Consider the following 23583-nt stretch of genomic DNA (forward strand, 5'->3'; position numbering starts at 1 on the left):
CCCAACATCATGCAGCCAAATCATAATCGCTTCTCCTCGTGTCATTTCTCAAATTAATTGAAAGATTGCAAAGGAAGTTGATAGCTGAGCAATTGGGCCTGGCTGACAAGAAGGGATTACTAGGGGAATGGAGTAAGGGGCTATCTAACCTTTCTGTAATTGATTAATCTGTTCTATGTGATTTTTTTGCTCATGATCTAATTTTTGTTTAGTGCTGGGCTGATTAGGGCCAGTGCACGGAGGGTTTTCAGGCCCTGACTTATGACACCTCCAGATTGGGGGTTAAATCCGGGCTTGTCGGCAGGAAATACAGAAAGAGATGAATTATGAGCCTGCATCGAACGAGAAGATGACAGGGTTTCAGCACAGAGCGCGCTCTAATGCTCGGATTCTGAGATCCCAATCCTTTCCGTCACTGGCCCATTATTCCTCCTATTTTGTGTTTTAAAAGCAGATAAATCATCGTGTTTTTCATTCGGGGTGCCATCATGGAAAATGGTCGACATTGATTTGGAGGCAAAGGTCAGTTGACCTGGTATAAATTTTTTTTATCATACCTCCTCTGAGGAAAAATTACTCCCATAAAATCGTGTATAAATGATAGAAAATTGGAAGCATCAATCTTTGAGCGAGCGATTAGGCTATCGATGATTTTGCCCAGGAAATAGCGAGGTCAGGACCAAGGGGAGGCCAGCCATCGTTTACATAGCCTACAAGATTGACGATGATAAATTCCAGGAAGACAATGTCTGCTAGGAGACTTTTGAACTCTACACTCTGCAAGGTATAAATCCTTGGCACTATTAATTTGAGGCACTCCGTCACGATAAGCCTCTGAAAAATATGACCCTGGTGGTCTTAAGTTCAGACCAAGGAGCGGGTGTTAATTCCTAACAGCTGGTTTTACCCTCACTATTCCCAAACCCCACCCACAAGGTTGATGGATTCTGAGGAATAAACCAATCTGGTAATATCGAGAGAAAATCGCTGAAATTCTTCTGACGCGTCATATTTGGGAAGAAAGAGGTGCTGAAGGTGGAATATTGCATACATGAAGTCAGTAAAACTAATGTCTTACTTTGACTTTAAAAAAATTCGCTTTTTAGAGGCAGTTTTTTTTTTTTGAAATTAGCTTTAAGCCGAACATGTGTTGTTCAGGTAGAATATTATTCTACCTGACTAAATTCAAAATGACTAACTTAGTCATGACTAACGAAATTTTAGGTCAAATACATCAGGTGAAACTCTGCATTATATATGTATGGTAAAGGAAAGGATCGCCTGGTGGTGGAAGGATCCAGTGATTAGTGATCAGGCTGGACTTAATACATTGGTGTCAGCTTAATTCTAAGGTGCAGTACTGCTCGTTCCTAACGATATATCCGGCACGGATAGGGGTCAGAACATCCATGCATTGGTCGGCCATCATGGCTGTAGGATCCATGTAGGATCCGCCCCACATCTGATTAAGATTCACGTAGGATGGATGAATGATACACGTGGAGTATATCGTTAGGGTCGGGCAATACTCTACAGGTAGATGTACTCACATACTTTATAGGCTTTCTCTCATTTATAATGCTTCTCTCATTTTCTGAGATTTAAGAGAGGTTTTTCCAGTCAAGGTTGGCCTTATTGTAACAGTGAAGACCAGCTAACTCATCCTGACGCATCTAACAAAGTTGCCCTGCCCATGTTTATACATCACCCCATTTAACGTCTAAAATATTCACTCGTGACAGTTGTGCTCAGAATGACAAAATTTCAGACAACTTGTATTTTTCCTGGGTTATGTCATGAACAGCTCATCCTAGCTCTGTCAACAAAGAACTTTAAAATTGCCAATCAGGGCTGAAGGCTGATGTTCATTTATCCCAGACCTAAATGAGTTAGAGTCTGCTGTCACTAGGTGCAAGCAATTTTCAGTTTTAATTTTTTAGTTGTATAGATTCAGTCTATTGATACTACATGTCGCCATACATTCATTTTCCTTCATTTATAGGTAAAAAAAGTGTAAACAGTGTAAATGTATTGTAGGCATTTTATGATTTACCAGTAGAGTACTTAAGACAAGGTGGAAATTTACGCAGGATCTGAAGTTGCCGCTTTGACATTTCTGTGATAAATACCATGTCTTTTCTTTAGAACTAAGTCATGCTTCTAACAACTGCTTTTAAGTCATTCATCTTGTGCATGCTATTCAGGTGACAGGCAGTTCCGCTTACACATGCATCACTATGCCAGAAAATTATTTGATATTTCATGTGTAACTAATATAACTATTTTATAAGGAAATGAATTTTAATATACATGACAACCTTAAATAATGATAGACTTCATTAGTAAGCAGCAAGTATCTAAAGCTTACACACAGTTATTCATTTGTAAATTTCCAAGTTTTTATTTACTTGTTACGTTTATATATATTTCACTTTTTCATATAAAATTAAACTGTTTGTTTCATTTGACCTTTTTTAAGCATTATACATCACCTGCTTTCACATCATAAATATAATTTAATATTGGTAATTAAAACATGTCAAATCTGTATACAAACAGTAGAAGGGACTCACCTTTTTAATACTGGATGAAAGAACCGTTACACTTACCGCAGCTTATACAATAAAAGGGTTTATTTTAATGTAGATTCTATGTGTATGATAAAATGTAAAAGGTAATAGATTATGAAAGATTTATGCTAAGGGAAGAAGTAAGTTTTCTGAAACAAGAAGAAATATAGCAAAACAAACATAACATGGAAAATTCTTGGATCATATTAAACACATTTGTGCAAAGATATTAAGAGTGTTAGTGGTGAGAAGCACTTCTTTGAAAAGGCCTAATATAAATTAATCTACCAAGGAATGGGATTGCTGTGCTTGACGGCCATGTTTTTACATTCCAATAACTATTACAAATTCTTTAAGAGTTGTAAAACTTTCGAGTTGTGTTATTGTAAGTAAGATTTGATTGTAGTGTAACTGCACACAGTAAATCAGGGATGGGCTCAGCCTTGATCAGATTGTCTTATATGTCTGATCAGATTGTCTTATATGTCTGATCAGATTGTCTTATATGTCTGCTGGCGAATACACTCCATTCTCTGCGTGTAGCCAGAATTGGTTGTGACAGGGCCGTGTAGGGACATAAGTAAGACCATCAAACATGATACACCATTCAGAGACAAGCCTCTGGTGTTGCGTGAAGAAATCATGTCTGGTACCTGTGCATATAAATAACACTTAGCCAGGTAAAATGTGTGAATGAGGACTGAATCATTGACATATATAGAAAAAACCCTGAATGTGTCATAGGCCTGAGTGATGATACCTGTTGTATTAGCTGTAACACATTGTTACATTGTTACAATAGTTACATTGTTTTACATGTTACGTTGAGAAACATTTGTTCAATTTGAATAGATACCCATTTATTATCTGAAAGCAGATATATATACAAATTGGGTAAACCTCTTTCATCTTTTTTTGTTCATGTTTTTTGTGAATTACAATTTTTAGAGTGACTGGCATTTTTACGTTTCTTATTTCAATCTGATGTGTTTGAGCGAATGGTAATCATTTACATACCACACAAAGGCAGAATTTTGGGACTTTTGGGCTGAGAAGTCTGTTATTTTGTGTAATCAGTTTCCTATAAAGTTCTTAGTATCTAGGTTAGTACTACCACGCAGAGTACTGGACACATCAAGTGTGTAGATGTCAAGTGATATTAGTTCGATTTATTTTGTGTTGAGGAAACACCTTTAACTTAAAGGCTGTGTTATGATTTAAGCTGACAATTATGCCACACTGAACTGGAAATTTAGAGGTCCTGGGTGGGATTAGAATTTGCAAAAGTACTTGGGGCCTGGGCTGTATTTGCTTACAGTGCCTGCTGCCGCCACCCAAGTTTTAGTGTAAATATCAGTAAAAAGAGCAGAAAAATTATATTTTGTATAGGCTTAGGTAGCAGCACAAGCTTTTCCTGGGGTGAAGAGGTTGAAAATGAATCTTGGGTGCTGCTGTTTTCTCCGTGAGGGTTTCCAGCCTCTCCAACATTTGCTGTCACGATGCAATGATAAGTCATCTCGGCCAGAAAAGTGGTTGCCAAGCTACAGGCTGTTTACTTTACTACATCATGTGTATTGCAGGGCCCAGTCCAATATCTAGAAACTATCAACTCTTGATATGGAACGTTTGCTAATGGCAAGTTTATGAGGCAAAAACTTCTCTTGTAATATATTTAATTTGGTTGGCATGAAGTGACCCAGCCCATGTTAGTGATCATGTACACAAGCAACCACCCCCCACCCCCCTCCCCCCTGCCATGCCTGTGCTAACGACCAGTCTTTGGGTGGAGTGTTGAATGATCGTTTGGAAGATTACAGTAGAGTAGGAACAAATTGAAATAGACCAAAACTGCTGTGGGCATTCTTTGTTCTTTCATATCTTGATTGGTTTTAAACGCACATCCAGTGTACCAATTTGTTTTTATTAACTTTTTGGCATATGTGTTCAGTTGATCTCTCATTTTATATCTACATTTACTTACATATATGTATATAAATAGTATAGTATATTAAAAAGTTTTATGTCCATCTTTTCTGTGTATATTTACATGTATCCTTAACACCCTGGAATGGTTTTTGATCCACATTGTATTTGTCCCAACTCTAACAGATAGTTTTGTGTTACAGGTGCTTCCTCAGCCAGATCCCCCAATCCAACCTCCCCAGCCATAGACAAGTCACAGTTTGTAAGCGATGACCCTTTCTTCAAGCACAAATGTAGAATGTGTCATAAGGTGTTTGGAAGTGACAGCGCCTTACAGATCCACATTCGATCTCATACAGGTAAGTCTACATTTGTTAACCTGTTGTCACTGGTATTATCGGAAACTGTACCCATTGATGTTACCTGCGAGAGCAAATCAAGGTATACATGTAGGGTCAACCCGAATTCAGTGCTTTCATAACTAACAGACGTTAACCTGTTCAGATAATTTGGGGAAACTACATGTATAGCATCATTTGAACTTCCATGGTGTCTTCTTCTAAAATCCTTGTTCCAAACAAATAGCACATGTAGCTTTTTATATGCACAGGGGCTCACAGGTTTCTCATGATAACTTTCTGTAAACAGGTTTGAGAGCATGTTGATAGTTAAAAGGTTAGTGCACATGTATAAATGTATAAGTCAAATCAGATCTGCTGGGAAAAGAGAAAAGAAAACAACACTTGCCAATTCATGGCATATATATATATATATATATGTCAGTATTGTTAGACTAGAAGCAATATAGTACCTGAAAAAGTAAAGCTGCATGATAAACATTTTTACATAAACAATCTATTTGTTGTATTCAAAATATGGCGGATCAGTACAGACAGAAGAAACAAATTTTAGGTTGCTTTTTTTTGTTACTTTTTAATAGCATCCTCAGTTTTTTTTTTTGTTACTTTTTAATAGCATCCTCAGCAAAGCGAAATAATTCCGTTGTAAGGGGGAGATAAGCATGCATGGCTGTGGTCCAAAACTGGGCTGTGCTTAGAACAATGCCTTAGTTAACATGACAGGAAATAAGGCGGATCAATTGCAGTGGAGAAGCAGGATTTTAAGACACTCCAAATCTGTAGGCTTTCCCAAGAAGGACATGAATATAGCTGTGAATTGTCTGCAACACCTTCTGTTTAGATGGCCCCCATTTTTGGCAAAGTCGCCCAGTATATGCATATACCTCCGTGTTACCCTTCTCCCCCGCCCCCCCCACCCCCACCCCCCCTCACCATGTTTTTTTTTTCTCTCCCCACAACTTGGCAATGTTTCAGTTATCACAGATGGCTCGTAGCTCCCTGTAACCCTGCATTTGAAATGGGGATTTTTTTGTGGGCATTTGCTGTTGACCTGGTAAGCTGTTGTGCTGTAGACTGTGTTGATGGGGTGGCAGAAGGCAGTCACAGTTGTCACAAAGGTGTACACACCTGATAGACAACATTGGAGGAATGTCCTCAACATGTAGAAAAAGCCAACAACACATAGTTCCCAATCCCTTGTTCTTCAGTTTGGTCTGTCCACAAGGGAAAACCTCTAAGTAAATGGCCTGTTCCCACCTTCATCTGAAGCTGTCTTGTTTATGGGCACAAATTAAATTCATTGATCTGTCCAGGAAGAGACTTTGTTGAGATTGTTTGGAATTTTAATGTAAGATATTTCTGGTCGTTGATTCAGTTCCACAGTGTGTGTCAGATGAGTGACTTGTAGACTTGTGTTTTGGAGGCAAATTCACATTCTCATAAAATGCAAATATTTGGTCCATGTATTTTTTGGTAAAGCCAAAACATTGATTTCAAGTTGTTTTTAGGTGTTTTCTCTTTCATCTGTGGGATGTAGTACTAAAGTAATACATGGGTGATTATAATACAATTCTGAGTGCAAATACTGCTCTCATAAGCAAACTTTGGGCCTCACAAATTCACCAGTAATCATTCTATTTGTATGTGCATTTATTTTATATTTATATGCATTTATCTGATCTTCAAAACAAAGCTGCATATGGTTAGAATAGACTTGCCTTTTCCCTTTGGCTTTGAACAGTAGAAATTGTATGACTATATTTTTAGCGGCTTAAATATAGGGGTACAAAAACTCGTAAAAAAAACGCGAGAAACTAAAACTGTAAAACTTCTCGATTCAGACTTCTCCTGGCCCTCCTGGTCGAGCAAGGCTTTCCGGAGGCTCCATTCCTATCGACTCGGTGAGAAATCTACATTTTCTTAGCGAGAATTTATGACTAAATTGCGTAGAAAACTTCCATGACTTGCCTGAAAATCTTGGCTGTCTGAACAACCCTAACAGAACTGAAGCTTTTGAAAGTTTCGCCTGGAAATAAATTTTTACCAGGTGTAGAGGCTAGTTGTAGTTTTGCTTTGAATTTAACATTTCAAATTACCATTAACAAAACCAGAACAAGGTTTAGCAGAAAGGTATTAGTAAGTTAAATCAAAGATGTCCATTGACCCATGCTGTTGCTAGTAGCAAAAACATTTCTGGCCTTTGTTGCTTCTAGTTCAGCACCAAAAGAAAAAGTTTCCATCAACATCTGTTTTGGTGAATTTGAATATTTGCTTGCTTGAAACTAATTGGGTTAGATGGCTTTGTCTCACCTGCATTCAGCGTGTGCATTAAAACATACCCAAGGTATATTTTCCAACAAATGTGAAGACACATTAAAAATCACTATTTCATACCTGCAAGAAATATGATTACAAACAGATAGCATTTGTTTTATACAAACAGATAGCATTTAAACTAATTTTATTTTATAGCAAAGACCGTTTTATTTGATAAATCTGGCTTATGTGAAGTTTTCCTGTGTTATTTATCGTCCTGAGTGTCTAAATAAAAGCTTAATCTTATGCTTGATTTACATTTTTACATTTTTACATTTTCTTCAATCAAAGTATTTATAGTAAGACATGAAATATCGAACCAGCGTGCAGAAAAAAAAATCTGCTTCCTGAATTACTTCTTTCCAGAATATTTAAAATAACTCCTCAACTGAATATTTTAAGATTTTCTTACCGCTCTTGTTGCACTAGGATTCAAATATAAAGAATAGCTGAAAACGTTTTTGGCAGTTGCTTGGCCTTAGTCAAGCGTAGATGTTTGTCGATGGGTTAGTTTGCCCTGCCCTAGGGATGAGGGGAAAGGAAGTAGCTAGGTGGGTGGAAGTTCGTAGAAAGCTGTAGTGTGGCATGGGGCTCTGGAACAGGTCTGCAACACAAACGTCCTTAATCTGTGAATACTTAACTCGGGTTATCTTGTGTATGCATGCAATTATTTAACTGGAGGTCTGGTTGGAGAAACAAGGGCCCACTAAAAACAAGCACAATCAATAGGGATTATCTGTCGCTCAACCTCCCAGCTAAAACACCCACTTGTTTTATTTCCCCTAGTCATACTTTACAAAAATACACAGTTATTTTCCCAGGCTCCCTCAAGCCTGCCCAACAGACCTGTAGTTCGAGAAACAATAGATCAGGATGCCGACGATGGCTTAGTTTTTTTTTTTTGTGTTTTGAAGATGTAGAAGAAAAAAACACTATTTAGTCATTTATATTTCTTATTTATATCTTTAACCCACCTTTTTCAAGTTAAAGTAATGGTACTTTTTTTACGAGTTTTGCATGTGAAAGATTTTATTGAACGGAACATCCATTTTTTGTAATTCTCAAAGTTTGACTGAACATTGAGAATAATCAGCAGCTGTATATCTATCAACCCGGTACATAATTGTATTTAAATTGCTATAGATCCGCAAGTATAATTCAAGATTATCTTGGCATAGCAAAAGTGTACAAAGATATGAAAATCCTGCAGTTTCAGGTAATTTATCAGTTTTAATCACACTGTCTTGGTTGGCAGAAAATAAGTATATATGTTAATATGGGTTTGTTTCTGGCGTTCTTCTCTTACATTTATTGATATTACTTGTTTTGGGACTAAATTTTATGTGTGAAAAAATAGAGCAAATACTCTTTCGAGAAAAGAGACAGGGGTAGGAGGAATGGGATTTTGAACTGCAGTGCCTAGTTGAAAATACCCAATCGACGTGCGGTCTGGCCGGTTCCAGACACTCAATTTGTAAATCGTCTGTGACTGGAATTACTCCAGCAGTGCTCAATTCGGTGGGACACCCCCAATTTGACACATTTGCAGACATCGAATGCATTATGCAAGGAACTTCTTCTATCTCGACACTGTTTTCTCACAGAAAGTGGCGTTCTCGGAGAAGGTTGATCAGTGGTAATCGCACAGGCTGATCGACGCCAATACAAAACCTATGAATGGTCAATTCCGAAGGGCTGAAGCTTGTTTTCTTCACGCGAAAACCGATCCTTTTGCAGGCTATTTAAGGACTGGAGAATGCAAAAGCTGAAAACACCTCACAGGACTATTTAAGCTCTTCTTTTGGCTTGAACGGCTGAAGACGTTTGGCACGAATGATATTCCCTGGGAGACGGTTCGTCTTTATGTTCAGGGGGTAACACCACGTCATAAGCATCATGAAAGTTATTGTTAATGTCCTTGGTATGCCAAGCATGTCTTACGTTATTTCTCTTGGCCATAACTGCCGCCCATGATAAAAAGGCCTGCGCCCTCCAGTAAAATATACATGTACGTACTGATTACCAATCACCCGTTGCCATATAAGAGCAGCGAGTGTTTAAATTGAAGAACCAATACTCTGTGTTTGGTAGAAGCGACCACCCAAGCTTGTGTAGATCTGTCAGAAGGGTTGGGTCTTAAGTGTTGGACCTTTGGACGGCCAGGGCTAATAACAAAGGGCGCTTTATGAGCTATCTGGAATCCAAGCATAAAGATAACTTGCTAGCGGTTTGGCGGCGACGTAAAAAGATTATTTTCATAAAACGGTCGTATATCGTGGAAATACTTGCACACGTCATATCAAGACTAGAGGGGAATTCTGGATTTCCAAATTTTATGTCCTTCCTGTCTCTCGACATGTGTGATCCATCAAAAAACCTCGGGCCTGTTATGAAGTTTTACTTCTGTGGGCAAATTAATTGTGTACATGTACCTGGCGTATATAGACCATGTGTTTCTGCAAATAATTTTAATTGGCCTGTTATTTGTGGTATGTTTTCATGTGGCAGTTTTATTGAATTCATCGCCGTAACAGAAGAAATCGGTATTTGACGTGGCTGGGATTTAAGCTTTAAATTAGTGGATTGTAAAATGTATTACAAGCTTTGATCCTGTGAGCTTTACCCTTGACGGAGAATTAACGCAGTGAAACTGAACCCTTACTTTCATAATGTGAACGTTTCTTCAGTTACAAATGTGGAGTACTGGGGACAAACTGGGTTTGTTCTTTTTGTCACAGCGCCATCAAGTTTTTCTGGCCTTTGTTTAGAAAGATTGAGAATTTTCCCACAAAGCGGCTGGCGACGTATGAAATTACTGTTTTTGAAACTTTTTTTTTCTCTGTCGCATATTCCACCCAAATACGATACGTATTTTCCGCTCTTCTGATTCACGGGGTGAAAGTTCGCGAAACAAAACGATGGTTGGCGATTGTTAACCGCTGCATGAGCGACCATTTGTTGAGGTGTGTATAGGATCCGCCAGACACGGGCTCTGTTTAAATAACACCATAGCAATATCAGTTTGGCCGAAATCTGAAATAGAATATCTCTTGAGGAGTGTCGAAGGGATGGGGTGTGACTGGGGAACATTCCTGTTTTCTGGATATTTGTGTAGCCAGAAAAAATAAGAAAATGTGGCGTTTTTAATATCGCCCTTTGAGGAAGGATTTCCCAAGATCGCTTATCAGCGCATTGACATTCCAGTGAAAGGTTATTTTTGCATCATCATAATGTATTCTGGAGTGATGTTGTTTTCATCAGCTGGAAAGCATATGTATGAAACCATGGTTCGTCGACGGATGTCTGTAGAAAGTGATAGTGTAACCTTCAAATAAAGCCTTATGAATAGGAGGGGGCGGCGAACGGCTGCGTCCAACAGGGTGTGGGGACGGATCAAGTGCGCCAATATAGAGGCATTCACGCCCGGGGGTCGTGGCATATTCGCCCGACCCCCCTGCGGCCTAAGAGCGCCTTGGTTCAAGTGGTGTTGTCATAGTAGCTCCCTTCGGAGATCACCAGTTCACGAGTTAACCCTATACCTGTGCTTGTCAGATTCCATCTTGTGTACATAAATAAAATCAAGTCCAAATAATCAGCAAGATATATCTATGGCCAATGGTATTTCCCAAATGATCTGGCGAATCTGGCGTTGATTATCACGAGGGGAACCCTCGACATAGAGCTAAACAAAACGGTGCACACCTCAGCCCAGTTGAAGGATTGGGAATAATTGTGATTCTGCAGGAATTCAGCTAATAACTGACTCGTCTCTCGACAGTTTGCGGACCAACTCAGGCCAAAAAGACGATTGTTAAAATGTTTGGCGATAGTGAAGGGGGAACGGATGCCCTTTGAGTCTGTGTCCGTTATCGCGATCGTTTAAACTAGTGAGTATTGTATCCACCTGTGTCTGCCCGCTGTTCCTGCCGACGTCTGAGCAGCCAGTTTTAGCGCGAAGAAACACAAATAGACCCCGAGATTAAGTAGAAACAGAATCCGCTTCCTTCAGGAGTAACGGGGAGGGAATCTTCTGCATAGACAATTTGACACCATTTCGAATCACTTAGCTTGTAAGAAACGCAGTTACTCGCTATTTGATATCATCGTAATTGCTGGTTGCCCATGGCGACGCCCCGCGCGCTTCACCGGATGGTCAGTATCTCGCTCACCAGACTTTGTTCACTTTCATGTGAAAACAAAACCATTTCCTAACAGACGGGCATAGATGTTTCTACTAGTATGATCTGCCGTTCTGTTTTGTTAAGAAATATTTGTTCCCACACCAAATCAGAGTCTAAGATTGAGCCGATAAAAAGAAAATTTTGAAGGGAGGCGGTTAAACCTTTTGATATTTACTTTGAATGTGACAAGAGGTGGGTTCCCTCTCAGCATACCGTGTACGGATGTCCTTGTTTTCATTTACTAGGATGTTATGGTAATTGGACACCCGTAAATGTGTCGCCCGTATTTAGTGCTTTCACAACAGGCGGTGATGGGACGGAAAGCGAAGGGGAGCAAGAAATATCCGTGTCATTCCTTCAGTGAAAACTAACCATTTCCACAGGGTGCCTCGGATAGCTTTCCTATCGATGACGCGTGTTTGTTCTCCCCAGACCGCTATCAATGGGATGCTTGAAGCAGGGACACCTGGCACATTTGGCCCAAATCACTTCTCTTTATCCTCCTGTATTCCCACGTCGGTTTTGTCTGCTTACTGAAATATCATTGCAAACGACACCTTATTAAAACCATAGCGCTACCATGTGCCCCGCATCCATACATACGTGGCATTTTTTCTCAAAGCTAGCTGAGCTATGCACAAATGAGTTGAATATCTCTTCGGCCATACCTGGGCCATTATTTGATATATCATTTTGCCCGTTGGGGGCGGATGTTGAACAGCGGAGGACCCCGGTGGCGATGAACATACCCCACATCTGTCCGCCAGACCGCTGCAGCCGTGAGGATGGAGCCCGATTCTCTCCCTGAGTTTCAATTCGTCAGAATGCTGACTGCCAAGCATTCTTTGTCATGTGTTCTTTCTGATGTATACTATGTCCTACTAACGATTTGTACAACACTGTCACCTGGCATAGAGTGGTGTAAATTGTACAGCCTTACGCAAATAAAGATTTGATGTTGTGTAGACTAGATAGGACAATATCATTTGTCCATTTCGTAAAAGAATGCGTTACTTAATATGTATCGATTCTGTCTAACCTATAAAAAACTGGAAATTCAGCATTATAGGAGATACTGACAAATCCTGAACACAGTGACAATTCCTTCTGTATAGAAGAAACTCTACACGAAAAAGTTTGATTTTCCCTCCCTTTGCTCTGGTTCGTTATTATTCCGTCTACACCAATACTAACGGTTATAAGTAAACACTGTAATCGTGGGGCACTCTAGCCATGGACGGATTTTGTTCTGCCTTTTGTTCACAAAGCACAATTGCCAAGACAGCGAAGTAGTGGAAGGGGTATAAACGAGCGTGCGATAAAATAACACACAAGCAGTTAATCACCTGTTCATAATCTCCGATAGACCCGAGATAAAAGTTGCCGCAGGAAAACATTTCTTCCTGCTGTGTTGAATAACGGACGGAGTAAGTGTCGGCAAAACTGACTGATGCTGCGATGCTTGAATGGCCTGTTCAGCACGTGGAAGTGAAATTGAGGCCCGTTGTGGAATTTCATAACGTGCGCCGTTGTAAAGGTTCTAACACACGGTCGTCGTGGGCCGGTCATCTCCAACGTGTCTCAACAGACACGGCCATTGTTGACCTATGGCTTTCGGTGACATCTTGCCAAGCGCATTTCGTGTCTTTAGTGACACCAAATCGCCCGGGATGTTACCGATACGACCGGATTAGGCACGTGCTTTATCCAAATTTTTCTCCCGTTTTGTACCTTCCTCTGCTAAGCCAGGGGTTGTATGGGAGGGAAACAGGTAATTCGCGACCTGTTTTGCATTCCCGTTGTAGATTTGTGTTTGAATGTCGAAATATCAGACCTGAAATTCCTTTTTTGTTTTGAAGTTTGGCTCGAGTGTCCTGTCAATCTTGACCATTGTCTGAGGTGTTTCTAAGAAACCAGATGTGCCATTTAATTCTTAATGGAAGGCTTTCTCCTCTCATGGTACAGTAGCTAATCACATTGTTTCTGGTCAAGGGAACTATGATTGTCCTCAACAGAACTCGTGAGTTGATTATCTCGGTTCATGGAACGCGTTGTCTGCTCGCCATTGGAATGTAGAACATGTACACATTTGCTGGCATATATTTTCTGGTTGTACGTAAACAATATGCTATTTCCCGGGTCGGTTGTGGAGTTTTTCAAAGATCCCTGTATACATGCGGGGGCTTTTCTACCAGAGATACATTAGTTGCTTATATCTAGGTATTTTTAGGTGCAAACATTTTCGTGAGACATACCATTGTGTGCTTTCTTACTCCCACTCTGGCCTTCCTAACATTTGCCGGTAAGCACCTAGCCTGCATGGCTACAACAAAACATACTCTGTAACACCAATACGAAATGTCTTGGGTCACTCTCGACGGGCCTGTGTTTTCTGTTGCATTCTCTCTATGTTTTATTCCGCATATGTCCGTTCTGCATCTAGACCAAAATTCTAGCTTCCTTTGGCGGTAACACCTAAACCAATGCGTTGTTTATAAACAGGGAAAGGGACAGATGATAAGCACATTGTTCATAAATGTTCTGCTAACGATATACAATTGTACCTTTCCCTCGTATGTTGATCGATTAAGAAGTGTGCTGTTTTGGACTAGGCTCTTTCATACTTGAGCTGTAGTGTAGAAATATTAACAGAGAAGACAGGGACCTCCTCCTGCGCTGCTTTCATGTCCAGCAGCATATGTTTGGAGATAAAACCACATATATGCTTATTCTGTCACTGGATTGTGTCCATTGCACTGGAGGTTATAATCTGGGGAGTTAAAGACGTCCTAAACGATGTAACTCAGAACTAAACATTTCCTAAGCCCAACCTTTGATGTGAAGAAGAAGAGTCATTCGTTAATTTACACGGAAATGTTGTATTATAAGCAGTGAGAGAGTGTCATAGATGGAATGCCTTTGTACTTAGTCGTTTTGAACTTTATTTTTGGTACGAATGTCGTTGTATTTAACGCGGACTTTTTTATTGTGTTGTAGGTGAACGGCCGTTCAAGTGTAACATTTGCGGGAACCGGTTTTCGACAAGAGGTAACCTGAAGGTCCATTTTTCCAGACATAAGGCCAAGTACCCTCATGTTCCAATGAATCCTCATCCAGTCCCGGAGCACCTGGACCATCTGCCGAATCTGCCAAAACAGCACCGGTCCCACTCAGTCGGCAGCTCTATTCCATCGAGCTCTCACCGCCCACCGTCGACAAGCCACCGCCACCATCACCCAGCACCACCACCACCACCACCTCCACCTCATATGGCACCACGTTCCTCAGAGATGACCAGTTCCTCATCCCATTCCAGCTTGCCCAGTAAAATACAGCTTCTGGGAGAATCAAGCTCTAGTCCGGTCGTGGCAAGCCATCACACACCACGCTCCGATTCTAGTCCTACTGGCGTGGGCAGTGAAGCTCCACCGCGCACCTCTCCTGACGTGAAGGAAAGTGCTAACACCTCAACCACCTCTCAGGCGAATTTCCACAGAGACCCGATCACATCGCCTTCAGTGTCAGCCTCTAAACTCACCTCTCCCATCATCTCCTCCCTCAGCAGCAGCATTGCTAGCATGAACAACATGATAATGGCTGGGCCTACCTCAACCCTGCCAATGTCTCTTGCCATGATGTCACCAACCATCATGACCGCCATGCCACACTTCAACCCAATGCTACCACCACCCATGGAGCTACCATTTGTTCCACCGCGGCCAAGTAGCGACGTCCCAGAAGTAAGAGACGAAAACGGAGTAATCATGCCCACGAAAACAATCGAGTCTGGCGAAAATCTTGAGGAGTACATGGAGATTTCCAAGTCAGAAACTTCCAAACTGGAAGCTCTGGTGCAGAACATCGAGCAGAAGTTAACCGATCCCAATCAGTGTGTCATCTGCCATCGCGTTCTCAGCTGTAAAAGTGCACTCCAGATGCATTACAGAATTCACACTGGAGAAAGACCATTTCGATGCAAAATATGCGGGAGGAGTTTCACAACGAAGGGCAACCTCAAAACTCATATGGGAGTTCATCGCGCCAAACCTCCGATGAGAATGATGCACCAGTGTCCTGTATGCCACAAGCAATTCACCAACCTGCTTGTTCTTCAGCAGCATATTCGAATGCATACAATCGGAACTGGATCTGAACATCATATGCCCCAGGAAAACCCATTCCGGGCTCTGGAATGGACTCCAAGGCCACCGTTCCACGACAACCCTTACGGTTTACCCAGATCAGGCGAACTTGATTTGAGCAAGACGTCTCCATTTCCACCGTTTCATCCGCCGAAACGAGACCCAGAACAGTTAATGGAATTGGATTTGAGCAAACGCCCAAGCAAGGAAAAAATGGAGACAGACAATTGTGAAAAAGAGGCCATCAAATCTGAATCCAAAGATGAAGACCGCAACGGTGAGTTGAATACTTCCACGGACAATAAGGAGAGATTGCCACAGTCTGACGATGAAATCAGTCAGATGAGCGGACATCAAGAAGATGTGGAAGACGAAAAGAAGCAGAAGGTTGAAGATAGACCTGGATCCGCCATGTCAAGTGAATCTGAATCCATGAAATCTCCAAGTCCAAGAAACTACGAGTCACCCTACGCACCCTACACGTCAACATTGTCTTTAAGTGGGTACAGTTCAATGTATTCCACCTCTCTAGCCGCCCTTGAGGAGAAAGTACGTGCTATCAATTCTGTAACAGCCTTCAAACCTATGGAAAGGCTACAAGAAGCAGAGCTCGCGAAATCGGACCATAATGACAACCGTCCAGCGTCTCCAAGCTCCCATTCTGAGGGTCGGTTTGACAGATCGCTCACTACGTCGCCAGTTGGCCGTGCGCCGTCCGAGGCTGGGTCAGTTGGAAGCAAGGATGACGGAGCCAAGTCTTCTAAGTCCTACGCTGGATCCATCTGTTCTGATGAAGGGTCAAATATATACTTCCCGATATTGAGCCCGGGTGGAACAATGATGAATCTCAACCGGCAAAATGCAGACGGAAAACCCAACACAACTTGCAACATCTGCCTGAAAACGTTCGCTTGCAGAAGCGCTTTGGAAATACACTACAGAAGTCACACCAAAGAAAGGCCCTTCAAATGTGAAGTCTGCGACCGCTGCTTTTCAACTAAAGGCAACATGAAACAACATATGCTAACGCATAAGATTAGAGACCTGCCGTCTGAAGCTTTTGCGGAGCAGAATGGAGAAGCAGAACCTACGGAAGTAAAACAAGAAGACCAGACTAGCGTGAGCAGTAATCCGGAAACGCCAGCCAACCATCGCCCATCGTCCGCATCATCCTGTTCAAGCGAAACCCCCTCCCCGTTTGTAAGGCGAGGTGCCCCCAAACACCAGTGCCAAGTCTGCATGAAGCATTTCTCCAGCGCCAGCGCCCTGCAGATACATATCCGCACTCACACTGGTGACAAACCTTTCAAATGCACCGTTTGTGGAAAGGCGTTTACCACGAAAGGTAATCTGAAAGTTCATATGGGCACCCACATGTGGAACAATAGTCCATCCCGACGCGGTCGCAGGATGTCAATCGAGCCACCATTCATGTTTAGCCCGAAAGAAAATCCTTTTTTGGCCGCCGCTGCTGCTGGAGCATTCCCGCACAGGTCTCCAGATTTCTTCTTCCAGTACCCACCACCATTTCTTAATGGCATGTCTCCCAAACTAAACGAAATATCCGTGATTCAGAGTCTAAACGGAGGTTTGGGTCACGCCGGGCCGATTCCATTCGTCTCTCCGATGACCTCGCCAGTCTCGAAAGAAGAGAACCACAACGATGCTCGCACGACCAACAGAGAACGCCAACATTCTGGTGAGAAACGCCAAGAAGAATCCAGCGAAGGCGATGAGAATGTGAGAGTCTCTAGTTCTGGTGAACTCGATCTCAGCATGAAATCCTCCAATTCCTCCGGTACCTCGTCGGTGTCGCCACCGCCCACCAGCGCTTCCCCAGCGAGGGAAGACGTGCATGAGTCCCGGGCTCATTCGGACATGTCTCCATGGCTGTGGAAAAGCACATGTCACATCTGCAGCTTTGTCTGTTCCTCTCCTACGGCGCTCGACCATCATATCAGATCCCAACATTTCCGTGAGGAGGCACCTGCCAAGATGGTAGCGTGACCTAACGTGAGGGTAACTAGCATATCTGTGTAGGAGACAGTACACAATTTCATTGTTGTGAAGAGAAAACTTTTACTGTGGGACCTCATGATCCGACACTTGATTTTACACTGCATTCTACCTAAGGCATTCCATGCACCAGGAACCCCTTCAGGACGTTGTTTGTGGTGTCTATAGTGTTGTTCGTTTTGTCTGGACTAGCCCACTGTTTATGTTAGACAATGAGAATATATAACACACCTGTGCTGTGGGACAAAGGAATGAAACACTGTGTTGTACTTCAAAGCTTTAATTATTATATCAGAAAGCTCTGTTATGTAGTGCAAAATAACAGGAGGGAATAGAAAAATGACCTTGATCTCAATTGGTGCGACGTGGAATACGAACTAAAATAGTCCCGAGGTTGTAGACAACCCTGTAATTTGTGGATTTGTTACGAACTGTATCTGTGTATATATATATATATATATATATATATATATATATATATATATATATACACACACACATATATATATATATATATGTATACACGTATATATCATGCATGTCTTGTTCAATGTACTGGATTTACAATAACTTGTTGCTGAACTGTTAATGTACCTTGCAAATCAAAAGATGTTGGCCGGCACATACTGGCGGTTGAAGTGAGTCGAATACTGATAAATCAAAACCGATGAAATATGAAAAAAAAGTATTGATATAGTTGATGGTTAGTGACAAGTTTTACACCTCATATATGGACTGCTCTGGTCTTTGATACTTAAATATAGTCTCGTGGAGTGTTTGTATATACATTTAAATATACATATATCTATATCACATTGTTAGTTTACATCCGAGTTCGGTGTGAATGACTGGACCTCTGTGAAATTCACTGTCTCTGTCCTCGTCGACAGCAATCAACCATTGTATAATGCATATCAAGTCTATACACTAACCTGCAGCATTTAGGCTAGAGGAAATATAGCTAGAATTTACTGTTAACTGAACTCACTTTATGATTTTCCCCAATACTGTACATAATGCTCCTTATGATATGAGTAGTCCCTGTGCGAAATTTGTCTTTCAGTAATATACTTCTACATCGTGAAAATATGACACTTACTCCTCCCTTAAAAAGTGGTATGTTTGTCAGAACACATCTACTAACACAATACGGCCACACCAAGCATCAATTCAAAAATTGTTGTTCTTATTATCCTTATTTTCTTATGTTTTTCTGTTATGGGATTATTTTGTTCAATTGTTAGGATTTTTGTTCACTAGTATGCTTCTGGTGCCAGTTTGACTATTGTCGAACTGTTTTCCTTCAAGGTTATTAAATGAAATCAGTGGTAGAAACACTTTGTCCCAGTAAAGCTGTCATCTCGATTTCCCTTATAGTACTACCGAATGTCATCTACATTGTATTTCAAAGATTTTGAGGATTGCCCTTTGCGTAGCGTGAACCATTTGAACACTGTACCCACCTCTTCGAAAGGTCTATGCAATATAGGTTTGCCAAAGATAAACTTGACCGTTCATTTAATGGTATCGTCATACCATATCTTGCCATATTTTTTGTTATGTTTCTCATCTAAGTCAAGAGGAGTTGAAATTACCTTCCTGTTCGGGTAAACTATTGGAAGGGTCATTAAGCTATGAAAATCTTGCCATAATTTTTGCCAGTTAGATGTATATGCTTTCCACCCATTTATTTAAAGTCGAATTGGTGCTGACGTTCCCACCCTTCCTTCAGACTTGTAGTCACCGTTAAATATTAGGTGGATATAGTGTGCATTAGTCTTCCATTACCACGTCTCGTGGCAGGGGGCGTGGCCTGTTGTCACGGGGCGTGGCCTGTTGTCACGGGACGTGGGCTATCGGTCTTGAAGGATGCCATACTTAATAGTTGTCTCGTTTATACCAGACTGACAACGTCTCGCATTCAACTTTGTGTTGACTGGTTGTCTCGTGTACACTCGTACTCATTTTTGTATGTCTCGTTTGTCGTGAGTTTAGTGTTTACTGCAATATGAAACGCAAGTCACATTAGCTATACGCAATAGGACGAACGGGAAACATCCTAGGAAAAGATTACACACAGCGCATTTTTTGATATTAAGAAAATCTTTTTTATTGCATTTTATTACGGATTTTTGTTTATCTTGTCAAAGCGATATTACATTTAACTACGGTCACATTTTAAATTTGTTTTTTTTTTCTCTCATGTTTTCATTTGAAATAAATCAGTTAATATTTCAGTTCTGTGGCATTGTACCGCCATCGTTTTTATCTGGCAGATGTTTTGGGTCTGATGATATCACGACCCCCTATACCCTCACCTCTTATCTGCCTTCAATAAAGAAATTGATCAAAGAAATTGATATATAAAACCGTCAGTTCTAGTTAAGGACACAGCGAACGTTTGCCTGATGATGACATGTAGTTAGGCCGGGTCTGCCAGCAACCTGCGGATGGTCGTGGGTTTCCCAACGAGCTCTGCCCGGTTTCCACCCACCTTAATGCTGGCCGCCGTCGTATAAGTGAAATATTCTTGAGTACGGCGTAAAACACCAATGAAATAAATAAATAAATAGTTGGTCCGTGAGCTCGAAGCAACTCTATCCAAAACAGTGTTCTTACTTAAGCTTGTTTACATATAATTGTAGGGTATGAAAGCGTTTTGTTGTTCACGTATCTGATTTGAAATTTGCTTCATGTCTCAAGTCATATCATGTTTACCTTTGGTTTAACATTTTTTTATGAAGTTATGTCTTTATTAATGAAAAAGAGCTTTAATCAGTTGGGAGTAGTTTTTGTGATTTCTTCTCACATCGTTTTACATCTGTACTTGTTTCTTTTTGTTGTAAATAGTTTCAGGTAGATTATCTATTGTTTACGAACACTTATGAAGTTCGTAGCTTTAAATGAAACTGATTGTTTCTCCAAGGTTTAGTTGTAGGAACTGTACCAAAACAAAATAGGAAATTGTGTTTTGGAAGATGTGGCTATTTTTTATATTCGACATGTTGGACATTGTGGACAAAATGGCGACTAGCACAGCTCTGTACGTCAAACAGTCTGGTTTTGGTGAAAAGTGGGGAAATATCCCGGCCACTCTTGTCTACCCTTTCTGGTCACATTATGGGGTGACACACTTAGTGGTATATTTTGACTAAAGCTGTGGAATAAACACTGTTCCAAAAACATAAAAAAAAATTGCTTTTGTACTCTCTTTTTGATTCTGCCATCAGTAACCTGGGATGGCAAGTTTCTGGTTGTCTTGCCACATACAGACTCTGGCTAAGCCATTAAATGAGGTTTCTTGAGGACGATTAGCCCTTGATTAATACGACTGTATGTACTGATGCGGCTTTAAATCACGTTTTCTCCGGGCTTTGTCAGGTTTCCTCTGTGTTTTTGCCAGGTTTCCCCCGGGTTTTGTCAGTTTTTTTCCGGGCTTTGTTAGGTCTTCTCGGGGCTTTGTCAGGTTTCCTTCCGGTTTTCCGGGCTTTGTCAGGTTTTCCTCAGGTTTTCTCTGGGCTTTGCCAGGTCTTCTCCGGACTTTGCCAGCTTTTCTCCACCCATAAGCCTCCAATTCGGTCAAAAGTTAAGCATTCTTGCACACGGCTTAAAGCATCAATGTATATCGTATAACAAATATGATAAATCCTACATTGTTATGTGTGAAGGTCACTATGGTCAAGAATCGAGGAGGCAGTGCAATGTGCACGCAATTCCTTGCAATGTGCACGCCTTGATAAACTACCAGGTTGACCATCGAGGGTAGTTGTTTGAATGCAGCTATTGTTTTGGATACACCGTTACGTTTGAAAGTTTATCCTCTACTTTAGGAGATACAATAGGTTGACCCTACTCGTCACGATAGCCACAACTGAAACAGCCTACACATGTTTCTAATAAATGTAAAATAATAATAAATGTTTATAATAAATGTCATTTGTTCTTCTTGAGAGCCTTATATATTAACCTCTAAGTCAAGGTCAGCACTGTCATGTCATAGCCTGGTCAAGGTCAGCACTCTCATGTCATAGCCTTGTCAAGGTCAGCACTCATGTTATAGCCTGGTCAAGGTCAGTACTCATGTCATAGCCTTGTCAAGGTCAGCACTCTCATGTTATAGCCTTGCATGCATCTCAGGTAAGGTTGTGGGACAGCATAGATCAGACAACAGAACGTCACTCAAGGGTTACCTATCGCTAAACGGTGTCTTTTTGTCAGCGTGTATGTGAAAATTGTAAACAGCAGTGACCGTTGTACTCAAAATTCTTAAAAGAAAAATAAAAAAAATAAAAAATGAAACTTCAGAAATCAAATACTCTAAATACTATCTGTTTTGTACTTACAACAATCGTATGAAAAGAAGTTTCCTTTGTTACGAAATATATATTCTTCGAGTCGGTGAAATAAGACTTTGAGGTCCATTCCTGATACACCGTTGTGATGTGCGGCCTGAGATGTCACTGCTTTCTGATACATGACCAATACACACAATCACACTGGAACGGTGTCTGGATGACTATGGTTACCCGCCACTGGCAGCCCTGTATGGAAAAGATAATGTCATCCCCCTACATTATTTAATGCCAAATCACAGTGACTTTTACCAAAGCGCCTACAATGTGGAATTTTAGTCCAGCCACACGCACATTAAGGTGAAAAGTACGCCTGATATTTTACCTCAGGTCAGACAACCTTGTGATCAATTTCTACTAACGTGCCTCTGATGAATATTTAATATGCACGCGACGACGTACGTCAAGATGCCTCGGATCGTTATACACCAGATTCCAACCAATGAGACCACTGACCCCTTACAACACAACTAACCCTTAGAAGGCAATTCATCCTTACACTCGTTGCTAGAAAACCGTTGTCAACCAGTCAAATTGTAGCTATCCTACATTTTTGACTTAAACTGAGACTTAAAAACTCGTCGCAAGGCTTAATTCTTGGGACTAGAATTTTCATATTTTATTAATGATATTTTGTGAAGATTTGGTGTGAAGATAACTTTGATGAGGTGGTCAAAATTTTAACCCCCACCCCCGCCCACAATAAAAAAGCTATGAAATAGTACTTCTAATCTTGATTTGAATCAGAAACGGTTTTGTGGAATCGACCGCTCTAGTACTTAAAGTAAAAGAAAGCTTAAGTATGAAGTAAGATTCATCATAAAGAAAACTAACTACTATGTGTAAAAATACTTAAATTTATTTTTTAGATTTTTTTAAGAGCGTGGAAAGGCATTCAAATATTTCAAAACTTTATGAGCCATACTCTCATAATCCAGGAACGCTGACGTCACATCACCTTTTCTTCCTGATGTTCACCAGAAGGAAGGACTTGTTGGGAACATTATTTCATTAATGTTTCATACATGGGCAAAAACATTTATTCCAACATTCAGTGTCGTGACAGAGTTGAAAAAACTTCCTGTGGCTTCAGCGTTCCCAACCTCTGATAGCATGGTCCATACAGCCCACCTTAGAATTCAAATATTTGAGCGCCCCTAGCTCTTTTCGCCAAAACCTACAAAAAAAATAATAAATTAAAATATTTTTATGTATAGTTTTAAATGGCCCTATTTAGTGATGCCTACTTCGATTTTTAGAGGCCTAGTTCTTTAAAGGTAGTTTACAGCAATTTACGCTTGCAATATAACAGACCGTAAGACTTAACTGTAACTAAACCACTGCATTTATAGCACAGCCGACTCTCACAATACAAATCATGCTTCCTTGATTTCAGTTGGAGTCACTTACAAGGTACAACCATTCATTTGTAATCAACAACTAGTAAGACCACGCATCGACAGATGACAGCATGTCGTCACCCGACCACTGGTCTTTCAGAAGACGACTAAGCCTATACCGTCATAAACGGAGGTAGAGTTTTAACGAATGTGCACTTTTGAACTGAAACTCTATGTAGGGTGTCTACGCAATAGGCCCCCGTCTTCAGCTCTGGAAGAAGCATATCACAAGTTGACCTTTGACCTCTGTATGTACTGTAACAATATATGTCAACAGGGTATAGTTCATGTCTACATTACATGCAGCAGATATACATGGTAATA

At 40.8% G+C, this 23583-nt stretch overlaps 1 protein-coding gene across 3 annotated transcripts in view; it reads left to right on the plus strand.

Moving 5' to 3' along the window:
- LOC135474816 (sal-like protein 1) overlaps positions 1 to 17931 on the plus strand; it is a 64372-nt gene extending 46441 nt beyond the window's left edge. For 2 of the 3 annotated variants that reach the window (XM_064754414.1, XM_064754413.1), the window contains exons 3-5: positions 4697 to 4852; positions 6694 to 6753; positions 14347 to 17931. In XM_064754414.1, coding sequence (XP_064610484.1) covers positions 4697 to 4852; positions 6694 to 6753; positions 14347 to 17498 — 3368 coding nt within the window. In that variant the 3' untranslated portion in view covers positions 17499 to 17931. The remainder of the gene's footprint in view (positions 1 to 4696; positions 4853 to 6693; positions 6754 to 14346) is intronic. The other variant, XM_064754415.1, reaches the window with a different exon arrangement.
- Positions 17932 to 23583: the final 5652 nt, after the last annotated feature.

The sequence above is a fragment of the Liolophura sinensis genome, chromosome 9 (assembly GCF_032854445.1).
Source record: "Liolophura sinensis isolate JHLJ2023 chromosome 9, CUHK_Ljap_v2, whole genome shotgun sequence".
In the NCBI taxonomy this organism is placed as follows: Eukaryota; Metazoa; Mollusca; class Polyplacophora; order Chitonida; family Chitonidae; genus Liolophura; species Liolophura sinensis.